This window comes from Helicoverpa zea, chromosome 5, assembly GCF_022581195.2.
Source record: "Helicoverpa zea isolate HzStark_Cry1AcR chromosome 5, ilHelZeax1.1, whole genome shotgun sequence".
NCBI lineage: Eukaryota > Metazoa > Arthropoda > Insecta > Lepidoptera > Noctuidae > Helicoverpa > Helicoverpa zea.
Genome location: NC_061456.1, coordinates 3637278 through 3664793, shown reverse-complemented (window position 1 = coordinate 3664793; position 27516 = coordinate 3637278). Strand labels below are relative to the sequence as shown.

At 36.2% G+C, this 27516-nt stretch overlaps 3 protein-coding genes across 3 annotated transcripts in view; 2 read left to right on the top strand and 1 right to left on the bottom strand.

Annotated features, from left to right (window-relative positions):
- Positions 1 to 27516, bottom strand: part of LOC124630759 (calcyphosin-like protein) — a 57152-nt gene that overhangs the window by 23582 nt on the left and 6054 nt on the right. The window lies entirely within an intron of this gene.
- LOC124630761 (protocadherin-like wing polarity protein stan) overlaps positions 4527 to 27516 on the top strand; it is a 171146-nt gene continuing 148156 nt past the window's right edge. Inside the window, exon 1 of the mRNA XM_047164745.1 lies at positions 4527 to 4706. The gene's annotated coding sequence lies outside the window, so the exon portion shown is untranslated. The remainder of the gene's footprint in view (positions 4707 to 27516) is intronic.
- On the top strand, positions 6381 to 18740 carry LOC124630758. The gene has a single exon (XM_047164740.1). It carries the CDS (start codon positions 6381 to 6383, stop codon positions 18702 to 18704), a length of 12324 nt encoding a protein of 4107 aa, XP_047020696.1. The 3' UTR covers positions 18705 to 18740.

Here is a 27516-nt window from a genome sequence, read left to right as displayed (position 1 = left end):
CAATCATGTTGGGGTCGGCTTCCAGTCTAACCGGATTCAGCTGAGTACCAGTGCTTTACAAGAAGCGACTGCCTATCTGACCTCCTCAACCCAGTTACCCGGGCAACCCGATACCCCTTTGGTTAGACTGGTGTCAGACTTACTGGCTTCTGACTACCCGTAACGACTGCCAAGGATGTTCAATGACAGCCGGGACCTACAGTTTAACGTGCCATCCGAAACACAGTCAATGGTGTCTAAGATATACTTAGAAAGTACATACAAACTTAGAAAAGTTGCATTGGTACTTGCCTGACCTGGGATCGAACCCGCGCCCTCATACTTGAGAGGTTGGTCCTTTACCCACTAGGCCACCATTTGACCTATGTAATTATATGTTATGAATAATAATTTCTCCTTTATTTACATAGATATTTACATATTCACAATACATATAAAATGTATCCTAGTAAAACAAAACAATAATAATTAATTGATTTCAGCCTCATAATTTTTAATATTTTGTGTAACTTACAATAAAGCATTGACTGCTACATAGGTATTCACCGCAGTTAACTTTTGTCAACCTATACTATGCAACAAAGTCACGTTTCATAATAAAGTATTTGTAAGTTTTATATTTGTAATGATAATGATATGAACTGCTCTTGGGAGAGTATTTTTGTTTTATATGTAGAGCTCCTTAAAAAGATTTATTCAATAAATATGATAATACCGCAAAAAAAGACTATGAAAATGTAATTTAACATGATATATCAATTGTTAGAACCATTCTCTGATTGAGTTTGTTTTGACCACTACTATCTTTAAGAAGTTAAGATAATGTTTTATTTAAATTTGGTACTTATTTTAAATTCCTTACAATGCATTTCCATGACAAGTTTAATAGTAGGGGAGGCAAGAGTGCTAAACCGGGAGTGACTCGAGCGTCAATGAGACCTATTAGATTGCGAAGCTTAGATGATAAGAAGAAAAAAATGTCCTGACATACACACACTTTCATCGGTGGGTGGAGCGGCTATAAACTTTCAAAAATGTAAAAAAAAAACAGTTGCGTGGACATACTCGAGCGCGTCAGATATTAATAGCATGCACGTCGTACGTCATTTTGAAAACATACGTATATTAATCTGACTGTTTCCATGGTGGGGGTGGTCGTAGGTAAGAGTTAAAAATGGGAAAAAAAATAATTTTATCGAGCGCGACAGATTTTCAAAAGGGGTGTTAAGTGAACCAAAACGAAGTCTCTTATGCAATAATCTGACGATTTAGACGTGACCTAAACTCGTGGCCATTATTTGAAATTGCAAAAAAAAATCGCCATTTTGAAATACTCGAGCGCGTCAGATTAAGATATATATGGTTCATTTATGTACCCTTAACGTAATCATCTTATAATCTGACGATTATCTGGAGAGACTCGCTTAATCTGACAATGGAAAGTTTTTAAAACTAATAATAATCAATACTGTAACCTAATTTTCTTTGAAAAATTAACACCAATGTCGTTGTTTTTTAATTTTGTTATAATCATTATCTAAGTCGTGGTGGCCTAGTGGGTAAAGAACCAACCTCTCAAGTATGTGGATTCGATTCCAGGTCAGGCAAGTACTAATGCAACTTGTCTAAGTTTGTATTTACTGTCAAGTTTATCTTGGACACCAATGTCTGCACAGCAAGTACTTAGTACTTACAAGACATACACGTTGTAGCACTTTGGTATTCCTTTAAAACTTGAGATATCAATAGATTATTTACTTTTAACTTTTACACACTTTTTGATCTATATCCCAGAACGGACAAACATTTCAACAAAGCTGTCATAATAAAGGTTATTCTAGATAAAAAGGCCTATCCAATGATATGTATGAAATTGCTATTGGCGGAGTGTACCAATCTGCTCATACATTACATACATTTCTATAATAATTACATTGAATTATAATGACATTGATAAATATACATGTGACATAAACAATACAATTGAATCTATAATAACATGACTTGACGGAATTATCTACGCGTAAATCTTACAAAAACTAATTTTATTCAATTTAATACATATAGATAAAAAAATACGGCTCATCATCATCTGCCTAGCCTTTTTCCCAACTATGTTGGGGTCGGCTTCCAGTCTAACCGGATGACTAGGCCACCACGACTGTATAAAAAGAAGACTATAAAGAGTAATTATAGAGGACATAAATTACAAGAAGTATACGAAATGGCATTTCTCGGTATCACGATAGACAAACAATGCAACTGGAAGGCACACGTATTTAACGAAAGTATCCAATAAAATGAATCGTCTTCGTTAAAAACAGTATAACAAGCGCGGATCCAGCCCTCAAAAAAGGTTGTGGTCACAGCTACTAGAAAATCGGAACTAGAAGCGGCTACTAGAAAAGTAAAAGTCGGAGCATGAACATGCTCATTAAAAATTATGCAAGTCGTTTATGAACTTTTGAATGAAATTATTTCCTTTTTTCTGAGCATCAGGAGTTTGGCATTAGGAATGAAAATAAACTTAGGAGGAAGTTGGACCCGATAAAAAAAAAATATTTTCGATCCAAACCTATTTCAATCAAAACTTCTAGTAGCCAGTAAGCCAATATAGGGAGGGTTTGACGCATTTGGTGCACTTCTCAACTACCAGTGGCGGCATAGCATCGGGTGGCATCCCGGGCTGCTACCTATTGAGCACCCAAAAAAAAAAACGACAAAATAAAATTACGAACCAATCTAATAATGCTAAAAAAAACGTTTTTTTTAATATATCTAAACTCATATTATGCTCACTATCAGTTCCGTCTCTAGCTTATGTACCGGGTGCAATCATTACTAAAGCACCCCTATGTATGGAAAGATTGTGAGTAGTTTTGTTTTTTGCGCGAGCGTAGCAAGCCGGAACATTTTTTAGATTTCGTCGTAGTTACCAAGTTATAAAACCAAAAGCGAAGACGTGGTATAAAACCGTATAAATTTGCGCGAGCGTAGCGAGCGCAAAATTTTGGAGTCTTGAGACACGAAATCACAGAAACAAGTAAAAAAAAGCCACTGCTAAGTGAAAAAACCGCGAGCGTATCGAGCGCGAGATTTTTTGAGTTTTGGTACTGTTTTGTACAAAAAAATGTAAAATAGTGACTATTGTAAATAATAATAATTTTATTGTAATAGACAGCTGTGTTGCTGGGAAGTTTGTTTTGTTCTTCACCGCTTCTTGTTAACCAAAAAGTCCTGAAAGAGGGCGTTATGGGGGTGCTATCCTTTTCTACTTTCAATTTTAACTTAAACTAATCTAACGTTTTCGACATTGGACTTAAACCACCGCAAAGTGAAAAAGCCGCGAGCGTAGCGAGCGCGAATTTTTTTGAGTTTTGGGACACAAAAGTACCTCAAAAACTAAAGCTGTAAGAAAAAAAATATGGTGATCTCGAATTAGTAAACAACAGTCATAAAATTAAATGCAACAAAAGAAAGTATTATTTTGTTGCCTAGTGTTATCATCAGCCTATCGATTTAAAAAAACCGTAAAAGTGTGATGTCACAAGTCTAGGTAATAAGGTTGTGGGCATGCCCATCGTGCCCACAACGGTGGATCCGCCCTTGAGTATATATGCATATTATGTATGTATGACTTCCTGAGATTAGCGAGATCAAACAAAAAAACTCTTTAGCTTTATAATATTAGTGTAGATTATTTAAGACCCAAAATGTACCAACACTTATTGCAAATGAATTGAATTGAAAAAAGAGAGAGAGGAATTGAAACCTGAGAGGAGAATCGGCATCATGTAGCTGCACGCTTTAAACTTTATCGATTAATTTTCCTTACTTCGGCTTACGGGAATCGTCAGATTATATATTTTTCGTGAACGTTGAATTATTCCCTTCAAAATAAAAAAAAAATTAGCCGCGCTCGAGAAAGTCAAGATGACGTTTTTTTTTTACAAGTTTGCTTCCTTCCTACTTCTTATCGTCAATCGCAAATTGTCAGATTAGTGGAATATACACTTTTTAGCATATAACTAACTTACCCTATCTTAATCTGACGCGCTGGAGAATGTCAGATGATATATTTTTTTTTACTAATCTGATCCTTTATTCTAGACACGCGGCTACATATACAGGGCTTATACTTGGTGGAGGTGTTAAATGGGGTAATAGGTACCTCCCTATATACTAATCTGCCGCGCTTGAGTAAATCCCAAAATCCCTTCTAGGCCTCCCCTACTATAAATTTTTTGTTGTAATGAAACATTTCAAATATATTTTTTGAACCCCAGTATGAACCAAAATATTTTGTGAATCACGCCCTCTGTCGAATCTGAGTGACACTTAGGAACCAACAGTTAGTTCACCTTACAACGCCATCTATTGAACACAGTTTCTTACGATAAAAGTTTCACGTGGTACCAGTTAGATGGCGCTTCCCGCTCTTATTCAGAACTAAGTTTTTTTCTACCGCGGGGTTCCAAGTTTGTCTGATGTGTAAGCCTCACTTAGTTTGCTTTTGCTTTCCGAGAGAGTGAGTCGGTTATTGTTCAGTGCAGTGGCTGTTTGAAACTCGCGGATAACTTATTTATCACTTAGATTAGATACTTAAAGTGTGTTATGTTTGTGAATGTAATTGTGCAGTGTTTTGTGTGTGTGTAAAATTCACTTGGAACTTGGAACTTTTGAAGGCTTTTCCATCTGGAACTTAGGTAAGTTTGTCCGTTGACTTCATGCAACCTGTCACGCAGGTGTCTCGCAAGTCGCAAGTCACTAACCTCTGATGAATACCTAAATGCTGTCTTTAGATGCGTCGATTTGAACTTGATTGAAGTTCTGATTTGCTATTTAAAAGCTTACTTTTCCAGATATAACTTTTATCGGCCTATGTTGCGGCTTATTTTGATTGTAAGTTTTCCATACCGGTCGCGATTACCTCTGAGGCTAGAAATCGCATAACTTAGATTTGCTGCTTAAAAACTATTTTGTTGTGGTAGTTTATGAGTTCAATGCAGTGGATAGTTTGGTTTGTTCCCACTATGAAAGCACTAGAAGAAAGTAAAGTTAGAAAACTCGCAAAAAGTTTTATCGAGTAAGGTATAGACAGGTAGTGTTTATGAAATCTCGCGTTATACCTATGAAAAAGCAGTCCTGTGATATTGTAGCAGTGAGAAGAGAGTTCATAGAAGATGGTGTTTGTATTTTGTAAATGGTACATGTACATACAATGGTACAATATGTTGTACATAATTAAGTCTCGCTCGAAGGTGACAAAATTATTGGAAATAAAGTTGTTTTTCAGGAAGCATATCTAAATATTACACATTGGTAAATCACTCTATTCACATTGGTAATCTAGGTTTTGGGATTGGATTTTGTCTAGTTAGTTTAGGCTTCCTTCTCACCTCAGACTTTTTGTAGGGCATATAGTCGGGCCGTTCAGTATCGGGCGTATCACGGTGTTCTATTTTTCTGCTATAAAAATCGACCACTGATTTATCGGACATGAGCGGGCAGCCGAATCTCGTCAAAAAATTATTGAATGCGTATTTCATAACTCAATGTCGATACTGGTCGCAACTCCTTCAAATTGCTTATATTTTTAAGTTCTATCATGTTGACATTTTGGCTACTGTGTCATATTTTTTGTATTTTTTCCACGATGAGGTGATATTAGGAGAAATTTTAAATTAACTCAAAATTCACAATTCGATGTAAATCGTTTGCGAAATTTAAGTGTTATTTGTTCAGAGGCGATGTGCATTAAAATGTTTGGGAGTAAAATTAACGAAATCTTGTGAAACAGATGATTTTTGCCGTAGCTCCAGGTCTTTTAGTGTTATACTGTTGTGGCTACTGTTCTGAATCTTGTAAGTTAATTATACATATTGTTAATGCATTTATATTAAAGTTATCCCCACAAAGAAGGCTTCGATAATAGCAATGTTATGTATTGATAATACATTGGTACCTTTTTTGTATTGACCCATGAGAACCTGCCCTTTGCCTAACTGGAATCTATTTCCATTTAGTAGAGCAGTAGCAATATATCACTGAACTACCTACTCCACGAAACAAAGTAGTAGAAGTTGTTAGGTATGTAAATCGATTACATTTGTTTACAAAGAGCCTTTTCTTGACTAAAATGCAGACAATGCTGAATGTAACGCTTAACTTTAACTTAACGTATTTGTGATTCCTTAGAGCGAATAATTTTGATGTAAGAACTTTATCGTTACTTGCACTTTTCAGGTAAATCATGTTGTGAAGCAATTACACGAAGTAATTTTTGATTGTATTAGTGAAATTGTGTCTGTTTTATTCGAACGTACTCGCCTCTTAATTTTGATGGATTGAATAAAACCTCAATAAAAGGCAATACAACAATGAAGCCATTATTACAAGGAGATACGATCACCAACAATAGCTGTTCTTGCACGTCGTGTATTTCAAAGAGTGCATCTAATGGTCAAACCTTGAGACGATTACTGCAGGAAGGATCTAGAATCAATAAATTAATTAATGGTAAAAATTATGTACGTATAAAAGACAGTAAATTATTGGATGAATTCCTTAAAACCAGAGCATTATATGAAGCTCTGAGGAGTCAGTTGCTCTCTAGTAGTTTAAGTGTAAGTAGCAAAGCACACTTGCCGCCAACGCAATCAACTTCAGCACACCAAGATCCGGACAAAAATGTGGATACGGATAATCTTTTGGCTTTGGTTGACTTAGTAGATAAAGGAGCTGTTTTGAAATCACGAAAGTTAAGTGAGTGCTGCAGTTGTTGTGCATGTAATTCAAAAACCAGACTACCAGAAAATGCCCAAAAAGTACGAAGGAATAGACAAGCCCACATTGGTGTACACATCACTTCAAGATCTAGTCTTGCTTCAAAGCAAGAAAATAGTGATGCTAAGAATATTAAGTCCGACTCTTGTACGTGTGCATGCAAAGATTACGAACAAACGAATTTAGTTTCTAGAGAAAAATTTAATAAAATCCATCTTGAACCACCAATTATTAAACCTGAGCGTCTCACAGGCTTAAATAAATCTAAGTTGAAATCAATGAACGATGGAAAGATGAAATCATATCATAAACTTAAGCGCTCTAAAGCGAATCCTAATACTTATAACGAAAATATCGGTGAAAGTAATAAGATAAGAAAATCAAAACAAAAATCTCGAGATGACATGAAAAACTTGGATCTGCTCGATCTAGCTCAGAAAATAATAAAAGATAGTTTTATCGCCGAGCAAAAAGCTAAACAGAAACATACACCTGAGAAAAATCCTGTGGCTGCAATTACTGCAGGAAGTAGTCGTAATGATAAGAATCCAGTTAAAGATAGCAATGGTAGTCTTGAAATAAACAAATCGCCATTATTCCAAATCACTGAGCATAGAATTAAGAAGATCTCTAAAAGTAGAAACAAGACAAAAGACCCATCTAACACTTCAGCAACACATAGGAAGGATAAAAACAAACCAGAACCAGAAGCTACCGTCAGTGAGCAACAAAAAAATCTGTCCCAAAAACGCAGTAAAAACAACTTTTTATATGACACCCAAGTCGATGATAAGAATCTAGTTAAAGATAAGAATGGTAGTCGGGAAATAAACAAATCGCCAATAATCCAAAGCACTGCGCATAGAACGAAGAAAATCCCTAAAAGTAGAAACAAAACAAAAGACCCATCAAGCATCTCATCAACATATATAAGGAAGGATAAAAACAATCCAGAACCAGAAGCTACCATCAGTGAGCAACAAAAAAATCTGTCCCAAAAACACAGTAAGAACAACTTATTATATGTCGATGACAAAAAGAAAAAGCGTAAAGGACATCGTATTGTACAAGAAACAAGTGAAACGAAAAAGGCTCCATCACATAAGAAAATATCCTTTAAATCAGTAACGACGTTGCTATCACCTGCAGATGTATCAGGTAAACCGGAAAAACAGTTTACATTCAGTAGCAGTCAAGCAAAAGAAATCAAAACTAATGCAATTAGATCCCCTTCCAAGATTTCAAAATCAATATCTACAAGCTCGATAAAAAAAAGTTATTCGCCTTGTAATAAAAATTCCCAACCCCGGCAAACACTGTCTAACAAATCATCTTTGAATTCATTGTCTAAAGAAAACAAAATAAAAGTGGTATCGCCGGTTTCGTTTCATAGACAGCTCAAGCTGCTATCAGCACCTATACGCTATGGCAAGTCCGCAGTGCCCAAGGATCCTCCAAAAATACAGCAAACTGATGATCACAGGAAGACTTTGAAACGCGTGAAATCGCCTCCGCGTGATGTATCCCATGATCCGGAGAGATCCGTGCAGCCTAAGACCTCCCGCCACCGGGAGAAATCCCCTTCGTGTGAGGTGTTCTGCCAACGTGAGAAATCTTCTCAGCGTAAGAAATTCCGCCAAGGCAAAGGATCTAGTCAGCGGAAGAAATCCCGTCAACCTGAAGAGTCTCAAAAGCTTGATGAGCCCAAGAGGTCTCCTACACGTCTAGAACAAGTCAAGCCCACCCAACTTGAGAAATCTCGTCCTGGTCGAAAACCCAAACAGCGAGAAGTAATTTGTAAGTGTGAAAAACCTGGGACTCATGTACAATCCCCTCAACAAAAAGAATCTCGATTAAGTGATAAATCTATTTCTCGCAAGAAATCTGTTCTACGTCGGCCACCCCGTTTACCTTGGGGTTCTCGCTTTTCTGATCGTATGCTACCTAGTCACTATAAGAAACACCAAGTTAAACAAAAACAAATAATGAAAAACATACAGGCCGGTGGCCACGCCCTTAAACGGTGTCTTTGTAGTCTGAAGATTAAAGTAAAAAAAACGAAATCTAGAATTAATGAAAATGACAGAAAAGAGATACCTAAAACGAAAATATCACAGAGCATTCACTCAAAGGATTCACTTTCCTCTGTAAAAAGTTCTTTAAAAGCATCTCATTCAACCATTCACAAATCAGAACCCCCATCTATTTCCGAGTGTTCCGATTATGCTTCCAAAAGCAAGGGTCAAGAGATATTAAATAAAAAAATACCTGAAAACATACAAAAATCTGAACATAGCTTGCATAACAAACGTTCAATCTTGTCTGCTCAAACTGACAGTCACTCTAAAATAAAAAAGTCGACCCCAACAAGAAGCAAAGGTTCAGATATCAGTAATAAATCTTCTAAAAGAAAGGGCACATCTACATATGAGCTTTCACAATCAACTAAGCACACTCGTTCAAACAGTTCAATTCATAAAGAGGCAAAGGAAGGGTCCCCAGACAGGAGTAGTAGTATATCAGGCCTGAAGCAAAAATCTGCTTTGAAAAACAGCTATAGTATAACCAAAGAAAAACAGCGACTTAAAAACCACGCAGCGCAAACTGCAACTGATACTGTCAGCAATAAACAAAAGACTAAGGTACTTCCAAGTCGAGCCACTTCCAAAGGCATGAAAATACTATCATTTGAACACCGAGCAAAAAATTGGCACTATACTTCAACACATAGATTCAGCATTGAATTATTTGGGAATGGTTATTCCAAAAAGGGACATAGAAATAATCAAAGTACCCTAAAGCCAGTTCATACAAACAATACCAGAACCAAAAGAATACGTAATAAAGGATCGCAAATAAGTAATTCTACTGGAAAAGTGAGATATCCTAAAAGAAATCACGGTTTACGTAGGTGTTTTTGTAGGTCGAAATTGTTAGAAAATAAAAAGAAACAAAAAGGAAATTCTTCTAAAATGAATATGATCCAGCCAGAGAGTAAAGCGGAAAGTTCTCAAACGAAATTAAAAATTAAGACTGTTTCAATATCTACAGAAAGACAAATGTATGGCAATGTAATAAAGCATGTAATATTACCATATAAATGTGAAACTACCTTTCGTGGTCCGTTACAATATAATAGTACAAAGTCTTATAAAATACCACACACAACCCCTAAAAGAGAAGAGCAGAAGTTAATTAAACATGTGAAAGCCGAATACCGTAAACCGAAGTCTGACTATAGTATAACTTCTCAATCACTGCAATTTAAGAAGAACAAAGTCCCCTCTATAGTTTCGCACAAAAGTGAAATACTTAAACCCATATTGAAGAAAAACAAAGCGATTTCACCTGATATCACGAGGCAAGATATAAAGTCTAGTTTTCTTAAAAGTCCGTTGCATCGCGATCGACAATCTCATTCATATTCGGCAGCTGAGAAAGAAAGTAAAATAAAAAAGGATTCACACCAACCATACTCGAAAGACTCTGAACTAAACGATAATAAAACTTTGGAATCATTCTCTCAGGATCGAAGTTTGTTCCTTGGTCCCACTGTTAAGCATTGTTTATGTAAATTAAAGTTACGTAAGACTGGAAAAAACAATAGACAAAGCATTGCTGTTAATACGGATACATTATCTAACTCGGTAGCAGATAAAAAATACCCGGCTACTAAATTAAAACTCTCAAACCAGTTAACACAATCTGACTCAAAATATCCAAAACCTCCATATGAAGGCTTGCAAAAAACTAAGAAGCGTACCAAGCTAAAGAGTTTTGGAGTTGGCACAGAAAAAACTAAAATGGTATCAAAATCGAGTGAAACAAGGACAGTAGGAAGCAATAACCATATTAGGTCGAGTTTTAGGATACGGAAGATTTCATTGCAAAAATTCAAGAACATGAGAAAATATTCCGGCTTAGCTGATTGGTCTGCACACACCGGCGAAATAAATCCAAATTGGAATCAAAATATTAAAATAAACTCAAATCTTAGCTTTAATATAAATATTTATGAAGACGCAGCGCCTGATAATAAAACTCAACAACATATTTCAAATAATATGACCCATGGTATTTTGAAAAATGACTATGACAGTAAAAATATTGTGCACCGACTTAGTGATAACTTTAAATCCCTGCTGAAGATCAAAAGTCCCAAAACAAGCGGATGTTTTTGCACATTAGAATTGGGAAAAAAAGGTGAACAGCATCGGGGCAGCAAACTTTTGTCACCTTTTTTGACAAAGAATCCTAATCAAGTTTATAAAGTGAATACGGTGACTATTGCAGAAACCAAAATAATAGCTCCTAAAATCTTTACACCGAAAGATGTCGACGACTATCGCAGTGTTAATTCTAGTGACCATACTAACAATAGCAAACAAGACCTCAACCATACCAATCAGAGGGAATATTGCGAGAGAAAATTGACTTCCGGCTTTTCAACATCAACGTTTGCTGTTACATCAAGAAATATTAAGTCATGTATGCGCGAAAACGAAAGTGCAACATTGCAAGTCAACCCTATAAATGTAAATTCATTAAAATTTTCGTCCAAAGAAATAGTGACAATTAAATCCAAATTCAGTTGTGAATTAAACTATGTAAAAAATGAATGTGTTAAGAGTGATCGGATTCATAGCAATACATTGTACACAAATAATACGTTCGAGCTAAATGACCTCGCGTCAGAAACAACAATAGCAGAAGATATTAACGTAAAAAAAGAAGTCCCGATTCAAATTGAACACATTGATCGTAATCATCTTACTGGTGTACAACCCTTGCTGAAGAGATGTTATTGTACTATGAATATACAAGTGGCTGGTCAACATAATACAAAGCGTAGACACCATCACTCATCAAGGCTCAAAGATTATGAATGTGAGCCTGGAGTTTGCGTACCTTACGAATGTGACCCTTACGAATGTCAAAAAAGAATAATGAGGCGATTAATGAAAAAGGTTTCAACGATGTCAGGTACAGATAATAGGTTAAGAAACAGTGCTAGTGGCACTTCTTCAATGAGGTCAGATTCAAGAACTAGAGGATTACAGCCTAGTTTAGTACACAAAGAAAGGCGTCGTCGACCTGAGCCTAGACCAATGGGCTTCAGATACCAAACATTACCTCGAACACATAGACAAGCAGTCAAATATGGTTCTTCTTTTAATTTTGATATAGAATTCTCGAAGCGCTCTCAATCACCTACTCCAAAGGTAATGAAAGTGCCTAGACGCTCTAGATCGTCTATAACTTCCTACAGGCATTATATAGATAGAGGAACAAGAGGTTTCGGTGGGGAGAGGCGACACAGAGGATCTCAATCTACTCTGAGACACATGCGTCATCGAGGTTCTGGTGTTACCATGCTAAGAAGGTGTTTCTGCACACTTAAATTACAAAAAAAGGGAAGACAGCAAAGAGAATTAGAATTAAAAAATATACATCGAGGTACTTCAACTCCCCCTAAATATCAAGTGGATAAACCAATCTTGAGAACTACTGAGACTGGTCAGAATACGAAAGCAAGACAAAGGTACCCTGAATTATTGCCATATGAATGTGAACCTGGGATTTGTGTTCCTGGCGAGTGCGACCCCTATGAATGCTTGGAATTAATTAAGAGAAGAAAAGGTAAGCGTACCAGAAACTTCGGAACAGACTCAATAGCATCCGGAACTTCATCTAGCTCAAGCATGACTCCTAGTCAAAAACGAAGAGGGAGGCAGGTTCAGTCAAGGAACGTTCGAGTAAGGCCTATTAAATCTACGGAAGTTATATCGAAGCCATCTGTCGTATCTTTGGGAAGGCATGTCACACCATCAAGACAGGCAGTTAAAATTAGTTCCAGTTTTAGCTTTAATATTGAATTCTATAAAGATAAAACTTCCCCGGGTGAGGTTAGGGAATCTCCGCAAAGCAATGTATATAATAAGACACCGAGATATGTAAGAGGAGTTCCGAAATATGTAAACACTCGAAGAATGATGCGAGAAGGTTATTCTCAGGATGTAAAACCCACTCGGGATTTCTATTCTCAAATGGATACACGTACACGCGGCCAATCTACAATGACAAGTAGATTTCTTAAACGTTGTTTTTGTACAGCAAAATTGCTAGGATATAACCATGAGACTCGATCAAGGCACTATAAGTCATATGCTGTTTTGAAGCGTTGTTTTTGTACCCTAAAAATGTTATACGCTAATAAAAGAGACTATCATCAACCGGATAACGTAGGACATGAAAGAGCTCCCCCCATAATTGATAGACACGTTGTTATGACGCAAACGCGAAGATATTCCCCATATCTTTTACCGTATGAATGTGAACCTGGCGTTTGTGTTCCCGGTTATTGCGATCCTTATAAATGCGAAAAGCTAATAAGAAGAAGAAGAATGAGAGAAAGAATGATTGGTACAGAAGGACCAAGAACAAGATCAGTATCGTCGGGTTTTGCATCATCTAGAACATCCAAGGCAGGAATGACACAATCCAGGTCACCCTGGCCACCTGAACATTTCAGAAGACGAGACTATTCAGAAAGAGAAATGGTAATTAAAGAAAGAGTTACTGCACCAGTATCACCACAAAGACAAGCCGTTAAATTTGGATCGAATTTTAGTTTCGATATAGAATTTTATAAAGACAAGTTTCCTAATCACCACCAAATTCAAGCGGCTACTACTTTTCAAAGACCTCGGCCAAGGAGAAGAAGGGATCATGGAGTTTACCATGGATATAGGACCAGAGACATGGGTACAAGAGGTAGAGGCATTTCAGTACAAAGTCGTGATTCTCAAATGTTTGCACCAAGAAGAAAAGATATGGGTATAGGTCCAATGTTGAGAAGATGTTTTTGTACTTTACAACTATATAGACAAAAGCAATCTCAGAAAAATGAACAATTGAAAACGAATATGAAAAAATCTGACAACGACAAACAGGACCAATCGAAGAAAGGTAAACAAAAACAACCAAAAACTAAAAAACAAAAACAATCAAAATCAGGTAAACAAAAACAATCAAAAACAGATAAACAAAATCAAGCAAAAAAAGATAAACAGAAAAAATCTAAGAAAGATTGTTTGTGTAAAAAAGATGAGTCAGCAAATCAAGGTACTGCAACACCCGTATTTCGTTATAAATTAGAACCATATGAGTGTGAGCCTGGAGTTTGTGTGCCCGGTGAGTGTGATCCATATGAGTGTGAAAAACGTATTAGAAATCGACGAATGAATTCATCTGGAACATTAACTGAACATTATAGAACCAGATCGACTTCAAACATGACAAATTATCGCCGTCGACATCGATATAGTAACGCACAATTTGTTCCCAAACGCAGGAAACCGATGAGGACGCATGATGTCTATTACAGAGCAAAACCTAAATACAACAGAGTAGTTGAGAGACCTTCCAAACAAGCAGTGAAAATTGGCTCAAATTTTAATATTGACATAGAATTTTTCAAAGATAAATCACCCGCGGGTGGTTTAGTAAGGTCAATGCCAGTAAAACAGTACACTACATATGACAAACACAGAAGGAGAGGGACAACTAGTAGATCCACAGAGTGGCGATCAACTCCTTCAAGAAATCATTGGGTACAACGATCAAGAGCAATGCGTGATATGGATTCTCAAGCTTTTGGTCGAAAAATGCGCTCTACCATTACAGGGGCAGGGCCCTTCTTGAAACGATGTTTTTGCACGTTGCAGTTACATAAATCTGAAAATAAAACAAAACATTTTGGTAATGCATCTGTTTCTACAGCAACTGAAAAAGTAAAACCAAAACAAAGACAAAGCCCTCACTCCAACAGTGTAGAAAAATCGACTCACACAAAAAAACAAAAATCTATGAAAGACTGTTTGTGTAAAAAAGATGAGTCAGCAAACCAAGGTACTGCAACACCCGTATTCCATTATAAATTAGAACCATATGAATGTGAGCCTGGAGTTTGCGTTCCCGGTGAATGTGACCCTTACGAATGTGAAAAAAGAATTAAAAGAAGGCTGTGGTCAAAGCAGTCTGGTACTGAACCTTATAGAACCCGCTCAGTATCTAGTGCTGTAGGTAGAAGAGCGGAATATAGGCCAGGACAAACACAGGCCAGTTCTTACACTCCACATCAAAGAGCTCCAAGGACTCGTCATGATGATGAATATTTTCGTGATGAAAACCGAGTCATATATAATTCTAGTCCCAATCGAAAAGCTGTGCGCATTTCCTCCAGTTTCAGTTTTAGTGTTGAGTTTTACAAGGATACATCTCCAAAGTTTCCATCTATAAGTGATGCTAATATAATATATATGCGTAAAATGAAAGGAACAGAGACACGATCAACAAGAACTCGAAGTATGGCCTCCTATTATGAAAGATTCGGGCCCCGGCATTGTCAGTCACAAACAGATTGCATTAAATCGCACTGTAAAGCATCTTGTACACCTTCACCGAGAAGGTGTTTTTGTACATTGAAACTTCAAAAGATGGGTAAAGACCAACAATATATCTCGTATGAGCCGTACACATATTTGACAGGCACACACACTCAAACAAAAAATCTAATGGAAATTATACCAGTAGCTCGTGAAATTGGCACTAAAACAAAAAAATACAGACATATTCTAGAACCATATGAATGCGAACCAGGTGTATGTGTGCCTGGTCTATGTGACCCTTATGAATGTGTAAAACGAATAATGCGCAGAAATTTTAAGCATTTTGGAACAGGAACTGATGGCTTCTCAACGAGGTCAATCTCCAGCTTTACACCAAGATTTGTAAGAGACAATGCTATGTCTCAATCGTGTGACGATAAATGTGATAAAAGAATAACACCATCAACAGAAACCGTTTACAAAATAAGAAGACCATATCAGACTGAAGTTGCAGAAGATCATGATCGTCAAGCCTTATGTTTAGGTTCTAATTTTAGTTTCAATATGGAATTTTTCAAAGATACAACAGTCAAGTCAGGAGAATACGATTACGAATACGAGACACAAAGACGATACAAAATATATAATAATAATCCAGATAAATATAAGTCTAGGGTATGTGCTTCTACATGTGATGGAATAAAATCTAGAAATCGGGGTACATACGGCAGAGGCTATGTTGATCACAGAACATCTCAGGCAGGTGTGGATACTGAATCAAGAGGTTCCGGCGTGGGGCCATTATTAAAGCGCTGTTTTTGTACCCTGACGCTTCAGAGAGCAGAAGTAACAACTAAATTCAATTCACCAGCAACAATGTCTAACAAGAAAACTTCAACTAAAAAGAAATTCACTCCGGTTCCAGCGCCAACATATTACTTAGAACCTGATGAATGTGAACCAGGCGTATGCGTGCCTGGTGAATGTAATCCGTATGAGTGTCTAGAGAGAATCAAAAGAAGAGGCATTAGACGTTATTCCCGCACGACTGGCACGCGTATAAGACGACCACAAGTTTCTGTTTCAAACATGACTCAATGTATTCCGGGATACACGTGTAAAAAAATACAATGCAAAGAAGAACCTTGTACCCCTAAAAAAATTGAAAGAATCATTGAAGAACCTCGTTTTCCGTTTTTACATAGAGGTATGAAACAAGGTGTAAGAATCTCTTCACGATTTAATATTAACATTGAATTTTACAAAGAACCTCTGTGTCCTATCATAACAGAAGAACCAATTTGTCCAAAGAAGGCGATTTGTCGTACAAAAGATAGATGTATTGAGTGCAATAGAGAATGGAAAACAACGAAAACAGGTAGCTATGGTACCAAAAAATGTTTACATGACTGCGAGGCACAATGTGCACTTGTCCAAACAGCGGACAAATGTTCGGCTGTCGCTATGTTAAGAAGATGTTTTTGTACAGCAAAATTACAAAGGTCGCATTTGGCGCGAACATATCACCCGCAATCGTATACTGTTGGTAGAATGGAACAAATAAGTCCGACTCCACTTTTTGGGCCCAGAGAATATTGGGTTCAATATCAAACACCCAATAATATTAAAAAATCATTTAAAACTAAGGGTTATACTCTCGAGACAATAATGTCGCCCCGGAAATCTCGCAACAATAAAAGATGTTGCATTGGTCACGAATGCACGTTTCGTCGAGTTCAAAGTCCAATGGACAGAACTTTGAAATCAGAAGGTTTTAGAAAAGATTCAGAAGTCAAGCCATCTAATTTCAAGAAAATATTATTCAGTTGTAAGCATTTATTTAGGAAGCGCTCCAATCAAATTTGTTTTAATAATTCCGACAAAAAAGAACCTGACCAGCCAGAAGTTAAGAAAAAACCGATTAATAGGCAACCATGGATAGATATTTTGAAACCATCAAAAAGTGAGCGACGTCCAAAAACAACAGGAATCCCAACCATAAAGAAATCTAAAAGTCTAAAAGTTACCAAAGAAGGTCAATTAAATATCCACAAGAATTTTTTTTCGCGATTCCAATCTGGAGACGCTGACCAAGAAAACAACAACAGAATACAAAAAACAACTGCAAGAAATGTAAAACCCAATTGTCCACATTGTCAAGCCCAGGTTCAGCGTTTTAATAAGACTTTAAATAAGAAAGTTCGGTTCGCTTCCTTACTTAATTATAAAACTTCAAAAGCGCTCATTCCCATGGCTATAAAACAGTCAAATAATTTAAAACCCATTTCATTTTTGTTCAAAAGCCGTACATTTAATGTATGCTCATGCTGCGGAGCTCTCAGAAAGACGAGATTTCTCCCGCCGGTTTCACGGGGTGAATTATTGAATAACAAGTCATACGAAAACGTAACCATAAGAAAATCAGACATAACTAAAGGGATAACGCCAGTGCCAGCTAAAATTGAAACATTCAAAGAGAAAACGGGGCCCCCTAAAGGAACCAGGAAAAGACCTAAACAACCTTGTCCTTGTTGCGTGTGTAAAAAACAGAAGACAAGTAATAATAGGAATAGAAACCATATTGGTAACAAAAAAGATGCATTTGCAAGAACATGGGTATGTGGAAGCGTAGTATGTAAGAAAGAAGCTATAAAAGATGCCGAATATAAACACTTAGCATCCAGAAGAAATGAAAGGAAAACTCGTGACGGAGCACGAATTTGTGCATCTAAATCTAATAAAGAGGCGCATGCAACCGATTCAGGATACGAGCGATTTCGATTGCAAAGAAAGAACCAGGCAAGACAAGAAAAAGAAGCGCAAATGCGTAAACAACTTTACAAAGCAGAAGACACAGTATTAATGAGAATGCGAAATACGAAAGATAAATACATGTATAAAAAAATACCCAAATACAAAAACGCACCTGATGCCTTACCTTTTACTGAAACAGTTCCAGACATTGGTAAATTGGGAATAACAAGTGCAGGTGATAAATTACGTGGTGCACGCAGGGCATTAGTTTTTGGCTCAAAACGAACATACCGAAGTATTCAAGCATTTTTGCGAGACCCCATGCGAGCATGGAAAAAAAATCAAGTTGCGGCAGGTACTCGTCCTAGAGTAGCAAGCCGTGAGTGTTTAAATTTGAGGTGCCAAGTAATGAAATGTGTAAAAGGGGACAGAGAAAAGTTGGAAGATCGCTCCGTGAAAAAAATTGTTGTACAAGCTCATGAGACAGATCCAATGAAAAGAGTTCATACTAGAAAACAGCATCCAGCCTGGCGGCGGAAGTTGGTCTTCGCCTATGGATGTAGTCGATTCATGCTTTCGCTGAGGAAACAACCTTGGTTGACCGCATACTACAAACGCGCTTGGCTTTACACACATAGTCACTCTGTTCTTGCAGTCTGGAGACGATTTATGGATATTTCATTGTTTTTGTTGGCAGTTCCAGTGTTGTCTCCTTGTATATTTTGTGCACAATTAAGTAGAGCGTTGATGTATTGCTTTTTATGTAAGCGTTAGCTTGGTGTTTGGAATAAATTCCATACTTCTCCCTTTTCCATTTGTTTGACTTATTACCAACTAGCTGATCCCGCGAACTTCGTATCGTTTAAACCTTCCCTGGATCCCTACGAACATTTTAAAACCAAAATTAACTAAATCGGTCCAGTCATTCTTGAGTTTTAGTCAGACTAACGAACAGCAATTCATTTTTATATATATTACCAATAATGTACACGGTAAAAAGCAACTTTCATAACATTTTACTGATATTGGTTTACATTGTTGGAGGTTTCGTAGATCTCTTCTTTTTTTACCATAAATATAGCCTATAACACTCACAGATTTTATAAAGAAAATGGCTTTCTACATGCAAAAAAAAACTGCCAAAATCTGTTCCATATTTCATTTTAATGATTAGTAGGTATACATAGATAGTTTTTTTTTTTATATAGAATCGATATCTGTCTAAAGCTAGCACAAGGTTTAATTTGCATGTTGTGAAAAAAAAATCAAATAATGGTTAAAGATAAATAATGGTGCAATACCCTGCTTGCACTCTGTCCAACTACGCATTGATGATTGCACCCCAAAAGTTCATTGACCACGAAGGGTTTGAGGGTCGCTCGACCTAACGCTAATAAAAACATAAATTAATCTATTACATTTTGGTCTACAGTTTCTCCACAAAATAATAACTGTTGATAAACTACATCAGAATCTGCTGTTTTCTGTCTACTTTTATAAGTATACAAAAACCCACACATTTAGGATCTATCTACAGTTGAACATAAACATACACCTTACTACCCTTATTTAATACTATAAATGCGAATGTAAATAGTCAGTATATTGACGGACGTAACTGTCTCATCTTGCGAACCCTTTTTGTTTACCTGGTCTGGTGACTCATCTGGATGTTTTGATGTCCCTACACAGTTGCTGTGCGTTTCAATTCAGGGAAGATTTAATATTAAAAAAAAAATACCTACTCATTTTATAAGTCTTTTTCAATTAGGATTTGAATGCGATCACAAGTGGTTTACATGTCGTTAAATACATTTTCACGTATTAAATATTTCAAAATAAAAAGCATAAACCGAAGCAATATCCAGGCTACATTTGAAAAGACATGCAAAACGAAATCTTTCTAAAAGATAATATTCAGTTCATCCGACCTTCCCAATAGTTAACATAATATCCCGAAATCGAATTTGTACGATACACATTGCGTTCAAAGTGCGAAAACAAAAGAGAGCAATATCGACCAAACCCTCAAAAGTGAGAGGGAGAGCCACCCTCTTTATGAGTCAGAGGGGAGGACCCTTGCACGTAGCTATTGCGGTACGTACCCTTAGTACAGTACGAACCATGCACTCCACACTCATATATCGATCTGAGGTTTTGGCTGATCTCTGGCATAATGTTAATTCTTATTTTGAAATTATTTATAAGCGGTTTGGTTTCAACGTGTGAATACAACATGGGTCCTAAAAGCGTGCCCTGCGCAATCCGTTGGATTTGTCGGCACGGACCGCGGCACTGTATTTGTCGATTTGATCATTAGCATATTTCTACGTTGTGTTGCAGCTGTCACCGTACCGGCGTAAACCCGCACTGAAATCGGTTAGTATTAGACAGCAGACACATTATACAAACATAAACCATAGAATCGAATGCTTTTATACGATTTGTAATTGCAGAATTTTGTATTTAAATTGTGCGATTTAACTCTCCACTTTCCTTTTACTAAGAATGATATATAGGAATTATATAGGAATCTAGACGTAGTTTGTTAGAAACAAATTGATATTAACTGTGTCTGGATATAGTATCTTTATTTAAAATGTAGTAGTTGTCCTTTAAGAAATGTGTATCATTATTAACCGAACTTAATGCCTTTAGCGGCGAGTAGTGGACCGGTTCTGTCGGCCGTTCGTTAGATCATATTGATAAAATATTATAATACTATCGGTTTTTAAGGACTTCATTAACACATACTGATTTCTACTGAGATTTTTTTGTCATTTTATTGATCAGTTGGTCAAAACTCACTTACATGATTATTGATGACCGAAAAAGCTCTTATTTAAATAACAGTTATGATTCGGAGAGCCTTTTTTTCATTACCATCTAAGTAAACATCAATACTGTTGTATATTCCCCTATCAGCCATGATAAGCACCGGCGTCAAAGTTTAAAAAACCGCCAAATCAAGTAGGTTCCCTTGAATGTCGACTTAATACCGCCCTCCAACAATGTTGGCAAAAAACTTTTTTCGCGTGACTCAACGAAACGTCTTGTCCCAACTTTTGGGGTTGCTGAATTGCATTGCACTTTATAATATTTCACTCGCGAGACCGAGGGTACCTATCGTAATTTTTTTTATATTGGGCCTTGTAATATTTTAATGTTATTGCTAATATTGAATTTATGACGTCGATGGAGTTTTGTCGTTTGTTTTACATTTATAGGAAAATAAGCACTTAGTATTTTTGTATGAAGGTGATTATTTCTATTATTGCATTACTTTCCCAGGAAGGATTTTTGAAATGAAAACTTTAGCGACTTTGTGCATTTTTTTAACTTCATATTGCTTTCATAATTTCCTCAAATATTTTGTATTGAAGTAGCTTATTCCAATTACATTATAAATAACAGTGCGTATCAAACTACGATAATAATATAAATATCACGCTTGACTGGCCACGTCGTATAAATATGGATACAGCACGTCAACCCCACTCTATTCATTTCAACATCTCATTTAAATAACTATCATGGGGTATACTGGGAAACTGTGTAAATATATGATTAAAACTACCATGGGTTTTACATAATGGTGTTATAAAATGCATCTACGCCTAGGTCTATATCATATTATAACCCGTACTTTTTGGAACAGCTCCGTCGCTTTATATACGGTAAGTAGGTACGGTAAGCTATATATACGGTAAGTAGGTACAATATTTTACTATTTCGTCAAACTGTTTTGGTTGAGCTATATATACGGTAAGTACATAGGTACAATATTTTACTATTTCGTCAAACTGTTTTGGTTGTTGACTGTACTGGTTTTAATTAGTGTTTAAGACCACAGACTAATTCACGCTACCACTACTAAATGCATAATTCAGTAATAAATCATTGATCTAGATTTCAGAATAATTGGATTAATCGTTGATAGTAATTCAATTATGCACTATATCAATTATTCAGTACCTAATAGAAATTAATGAAGCTTTTAGTTGTACGGCTAGTTGCAAAACATATGAAGTTATGATTAGAGTTTTTGGACCATTAAATATCATGCGTGATTTTTTCATAGTTAAGTAAATGTTACGTGTGTTTAATCCGGGATATAAAAAAAGTCTTTTACTACTGTTAAAAAAAGGCTTTAACTAAACGTGAGCATATACCTTACTTTAATTTTAAAGAAAACACGACATTGTAAGCTGTCGGGCTTTCCCGCCAAAACACGCCATGTTTTCAATATGGCGGACGGTGCGAGCGGGGTCTCTTTACGACTTCCGTGAAAATTATAGCCGTATACGTACGTTAAACTTTTATACCCGCCGTGTTAGCTCACATAGGATATAATAATATTATTAGCGGTAAAAACCATGGGTATCATACTTGGTATAAGTTTTTGGTGAATTTTTTAGTCGCATTGCGTCCTTATTTTTGTAATCTTAGGTGCTACTTAGGCATTTATTTTGCTGGTTAATGACATACGATAAGACAGTCTTGGCTCCCTTTTGGAACTACTGATCCAAATTAAATTATTTACTAGACACGAGAGGCGAGTCCCATTACACATCTTGAGAGTGAATAGTTGTTGTTGAGAAAGAAGATCTTACATGGTATATTTTATCATAAGTAATATTTCTATTCACATAACTTCAGTTATTAAATCAGTACTACACCAGGTTCTCGTATATTATACTGATCAGCTCCGAGTTCAACCTGTCACCACGGTTGCTAGTATTATTATGCGCCACGCAAGGTCCAGACGTGACTTTATATTCCTTATCTTGGTTTGTACGTCCGTTCTTCTAAATGTTTATTAGGTGCTTTCCTCAGCTTTATAATTTTAAATAGAAGCCATGTACGTGGAATTCAAAAGCTTCTCCGTATGTCTGTTCTGGGATGAAAATCATCATTATCCGATCACCGCCTCTTGGACGCATTAAATCTCCAAGCAAATTTTATTCTAATCGGTCCAGCGGTTTAGCCTTGAAAGTAGTGAACTAAAGTTACATTCTAATGCTACACTTAATGCCTTATTGCAAAAGACCTATGATCAATATGGACAGACTTTAAAATGACTTCGAGTAGCTAAAATAATTCAAAACTTTGAATATACCTACCTACTACTACAGTATCTCCGTTTATCATACAATAGGCTTCTTAAATAACTGGTTTTAATGAATATCTAGTTTTCAAGTTTCAAGGATCTAAACTTACCTACTATTTAACCAAAAAACTATGAAGAGCTAAACAAAAAGATTAGGTTGACTCATAAAGTTGTGCTAACAGCTTATCGTCGACGAAATGGATCGATTGTATGATTCATTCACAGGGCTCCCTCTTGCTAACTTTCGTTTTGTGGTGCGAGTCAAAAGCTTCAGCGTGTTTACTGTTGATCAAAACTTTTTCCGTAGTGTTTCGTCAATTATGTTTGAACTGCTTTATTTTTTCCAATCACAGGTCTTGTTTAAATAACACACAAACACTGAACAAATAAATTATCGTAGGTGAATAGGTGAACGAATAAGATTCTCAAGGATCCCAGTATCGAGATATTATTTAAATGCAAATATTATGAGCAATGAGGCAATGGTGAATCGCAAAATCGTAAAAGCTTGAATCGCATTGCTTAGACCTGACGCTACACATATTAATTGCAAGCATTGCTATTAAACACATTTGTCAGTGGCTGTCCGATTTTATGATGCGTCCAGCTAAGGCTAGTTAACCAGGAACTTGCAATATTTTGACATCTAAATAATTAGCATTAGAAATATTCTAGCGCTGACAATTTACTTTATTATTCATTTGCTTTTGTCATTTATTTCATTACCAAAGCTTTTTTATGTACACTAGATTCCACTTTTCGTACAATTTAGTCGCAGGTCTTCATTTACTCAGGAAGAAAATATTCACTTCACCCTTAAACAGCACGTAGACCTAAGACCTAATAAAGTGTCTAGTTTAAAGACCACCTAAGTCCATATTGTAACAGGTTGCCAGTCCATTACTTGTGTTTCTTCGCTAACTTTTATCGCCACAATAAGCCTGTTTCATTCTTCTTTATACCCTGAAACGGGTATGTAATTACAAAACGGTGCGGCTAAGAATCTCTTACAATTGTCTCTTTAGTGTTGTTTCTTAGTAACTCCGTGAAATTCCTACCGTCTTTTTTATGTGCCTAGGCACGGGTCTGACAGTAACAAACATGATCTTTAAAAGAGACTGAGGCCTTCGAGTTTGATTCAGTATTTTTTGGGATAATCACATAAGAAATACTGTTCAAGAACATAAAAAGTGAAGTCTAAAGTTACTGTAACGTCCACTAAACGATTTCATTTTTATGAAGAATTAGCGATATCGGTACATATGTGATGTCGTATGCCGTGAATTGTCGTGACCAAGAGAAATATGGATGCATATAAAGATTTAAAGTAAAAGGTCTCAATGCTCTAGACTGCTTAATTATTGACAACTGTAGGTACTTCGATTACCAAGTCTGCCTCCGATCGCAACGTGATAGTTGAACATCGCGGAGATGAGGGTCATACAATCGATACTGTAGGGGTTGAAAATCCAGACTTCAATCCTATTTCTAACCCCAAATATACCTACGTTTGTACATCTCACGCATGTCAAAGGTCTAGAGCAGATATTCTACTATCAACTACACTACTATTAGACTTGAACCGTTTCGTAATGCAAGGTAGAAGGTTAAAATAAGCGACCTCAGTTTCCAAAACGAGTCCTTTTCTAATACCAAAAATAACAGCTCGACAATATATCAGATCCCAGTACTCTGTCCTCCACTTCCCCAGGGAAATCCAGCTTGATATAGGTACCAGGTACCAAGTGACAGAGCATTCACTCATATTAGAGAAATGACGAGAGATGTGGCGATGTTGTTTCAAAAATGTATCGAAAGTTCAGGGGCTTTATGTCGACGACTCAATTGATTTTATAGAAGTACCGAGAATTGTTATTTTATGTATCAGGAGACCTGCGTATGGTCAGCAAAAAAGTCCATTAACACAATCAAAATTACAAAAGTAGCTGAACACAGCTTTTGCATTTGAGATTTAAGTGATTTTTTGTTGCTGACTGTACCAAAATCATTGATTCTTTTTTATTCGTGTGTGTAGCAGATTTAGCAAGAAGTGGAAATAATGATCTTAAAATTCTGTTTTATAAGCTAAGTATGAAGTGTCAACATAGCTAAAGAGCATCCAACATTATGTTTAATGGCTAGTAATCTATACAGAAGTCATCGTAAATAAGAGCGGTGGTCAGATAAATAAGGTTTCGCTCTATAATTTATAATGATCTGGGAATAGATGAAAGTGAACATAGATAACTTGTAAAGGCTTATTTGTAGGTATCTATGATTTTGCAATTTATTACTTAACTGTGAATTAAATATCGCTTTCATTTTATTGTCCGATAATTTCGAACGATACATTAAAAATACATCAAAACTCATAGTAAGGGAACAAAACTCATAGGAAAAAATCTTCTGCAAATTCAAAGTTTTTCCTTCCCTTAAAAATAATGATTTGAACATCAGCTCAAAATCCTACAATAAATATTATTTATAGCATCAAACATCCCTAACAAGCCCTTAGGGAGCAATTTATCAAAATTCAAAAAACAACAATATACGCTTGAGCGCTGTCAGACGCACGTGTCCTTTCGCCATATACTTCCATATTTTATGGTGTTCATCACACTCGGCTTCATATACGACAGTTGACGGATTGTACACCCACTGAAGCTTTTCTATGTGTAAGTTTATGGATATTTGGGTTACTTTTCATCAATATCTAAGTTTTGTGGGTTTAATTAAAGACTTGTGAGTAGTTAGATAGGTAGAACATGATATACATATCATGTTCCTTCCGATTGAATCCTGAAGTGTTTAGTTTCTACAAATAGGCGTCAGAAATAAGACGTATCTCATCTGTGTGTCCTTTTACTGACTACGTTGGGAATGCCTTCCAGTCACCGGATGCCGGCAACTACCAATGTTTTAAAATACGTTATGATTAAAGAAAAGGAACCGGTAGGTACTGATATTTTATTTTTCTCTGCAACTCCTAAAAAACTCGTTCCTCCTAGCCTCCATAAACTTCAGTATTACCCGTCACATATTTCATACAATTCACAATTTATAAACCGGAGCCCGATAGCGAAAATGAGAACAAAAATCCTGAAAGAATAATTTATCAGTAACGCAGCCGTTAATCAGAGGAATATTATCTTTTTCATACGTGACCGTGTCGCTGTAAAAGTACTGAAAATGTAATTAATGCTCATTGGAGTCACGTACAGGGTCCGATGTTCGATTAAATTCTATACGAGTTATATGACAACAGCAGATAATAATTTGGAATATTTTATTTTAATTGTTTTCCAGGTGCGTGCTTGTGATGTCATTTGTTTCAAAGCGCGCCCTTTTGTTGTCTTTGTTCAAGCGATGACGTCAGATGTCATGCTTGATTGAAGAGGCTTCAATAGAAAATTAGTATCCAATTTAGACATTTCTGGAAGAAGCCAAACATGATAGCTACCTTCTTTCATTTCAATGAATAAGTGAGTATCAAATGGTTATTAGAATTGAAGCAATTCGATATACCAATTACCGAATTACCTATCGAATAGTCGTTTAGGAATCGGTAAACAACTATTATAGGTTACGAAACAAATAAATCTTAGATAATGCTATACAAAGATGGCAATAAAAGCCTCATAGAGACGAATAGCGCAACTTTCTGAATAAAATATTCATCTGGATATTTTATAGTTTGGGGTGTGAGGCCTCCGAGGCATGGGTTTTCCATTTGTAAATGGATTTCAAAATTAAAACATACACCTAAGGGACCGTCTGAACATTTTGATTAATTTAAACGTTTTTCTGTAGGTGTATCTATTGATAGACGATGAGGCAGACTGGTACCGTCAGGGGATAAAGTTTGAAGTTTTAATTAAAAAGTATTTTGTATTTCATTAATGTCAAAGTTCCACATTATTTCAAAAACATGCCAAACAATATACTTTAGCATCCATTTTATATTACCTGTATATGATTCTACTAAGCCTCCACGTATTTTAAAAACAAAGGAACCATATTTCGTCCAAAAAGCATTACATGACAGTAATATCCAGAGCACAAAGGTCATAAGTACAGCAATAATCGTAAAATATCAATGTTTATAGGCACCCCAGTGTGCGTGACGATTTAAATAAACCATGTTTGGTACAATTTTATTACTATTTTGATGATATAATTTCATTACACGTTACGGTTTAATGTCTCCTCCATAGGTTACTAGGTATATGTATTATTGTGCCCATTTTCCCCATTAAATAAGTTAAAAAGACACGTAAGAAGCCTTGCGGTAGGCAGAAAATGGTTGGCACGCTTTAAAATCCAAATCCTTTACTATATCTATACTAATATTATAAAGCTGAAGAGTTTGTTTGTTTGTTTGTTTGTTTGAACGCGCTAATCTCAGGAACTACTGGTCCGATTTGAACAATTCTTTCGGTGTTAGATAGCCCATTTATCGAGGAAGGCTATAGGCTA